Source organism: Onychostruthus taczanowskii, unplaced genomic scaffold (genome assembly GCF_017590055.1).
Source record: "Onychostruthus taczanowskii isolate IOZ18803 unplaced genomic scaffold, ASM1759005v1 scaffold1, whole genome shotgun sequence".
Taxonomy (NCBI): Eukaryota; Metazoa; Chordata; class Aves; order Passeriformes; family Passeridae; genus Onychostruthus; species Onychostruthus taczanowskii.
Window position 1 is genome coordinate 5,274,548 of NW_024496525.1, and position 499 is coordinate 5,275,046.

The following is a 499-nucleotide window of genomic DNA, read 5'->3' on the forward strand; positions in this document are numbered from 1 at the left end:
TACCCCTCCACGGCGCCGCTCGGCAGCCGCGGAGAGCCAGCCCTGCTCGGCCGAGCGGCAGCACGGGCAGGGCACGGGCTGCCCCGAGGCGGGCAAAGGGAACCGCGGCGCGGCGCCGGTCTGCAGCCTCACCGTAGCTCGCTCCGGGGCCTGCGCGGGGGCCCGGCCGGCCGCCGCTCCCGCCGCGGGACTTCTGTCGGCTCCGTCCGCCATTTTGAGAGCGAGGGACGCGGCCGGCGGCGCCGTCACGGCCCGGAAGGAGCCGCCGCCGTCACCGGGCGCTGCGCCCGCAGCCCAGGGCCCGCCCCNCCGCGCGGGGCCTCGGCAGCGCCTCCTGCGGGAGGCCCAGCAAGGCCCGGCCCGGGCGCTCTCGGGACGGCCGGCACGCGGGGCTCCTGTTGATCCTGGGCGCCGAGCTACGGGGATGGAGTTCCTGTGCAGGCACCTAAACTGGGTGTTCACTGCAGGACCGTCTGGGTGTTCACTTCGCGCCCTGCAT

The 499-nt window shown here is 77.1% G+C and overlaps 1 protein-coding gene across 4 annotated transcripts in view; it reads right to left on the bottom strand.

Annotated features, from left to right (window-relative positions):
• UBR1 (ubiquitin protein ligase E3 component n-recognin 1) overlaps positions 1–275 on the bottom strand; it is a 61,255-nt gene extending 60,980 nt beyond the window's left edge. For all 4 annotated transcript variants that reach the window (XM_041400471.1, XM_041400298.1, XM_041400381.1 and 1 more), the window contains exon 1: positions 133–275. In XM_041400471.1, the coding sequence (XP_041256405.1) occupies positions 133–213 (81 nt within the window). In that variant the 5' untranslated portion in view covers positions 214–275. The remainder of the gene's footprint in view (positions 1–132) is intronic.
• Positions 276–499: the final 224 nt, after the last annotated feature.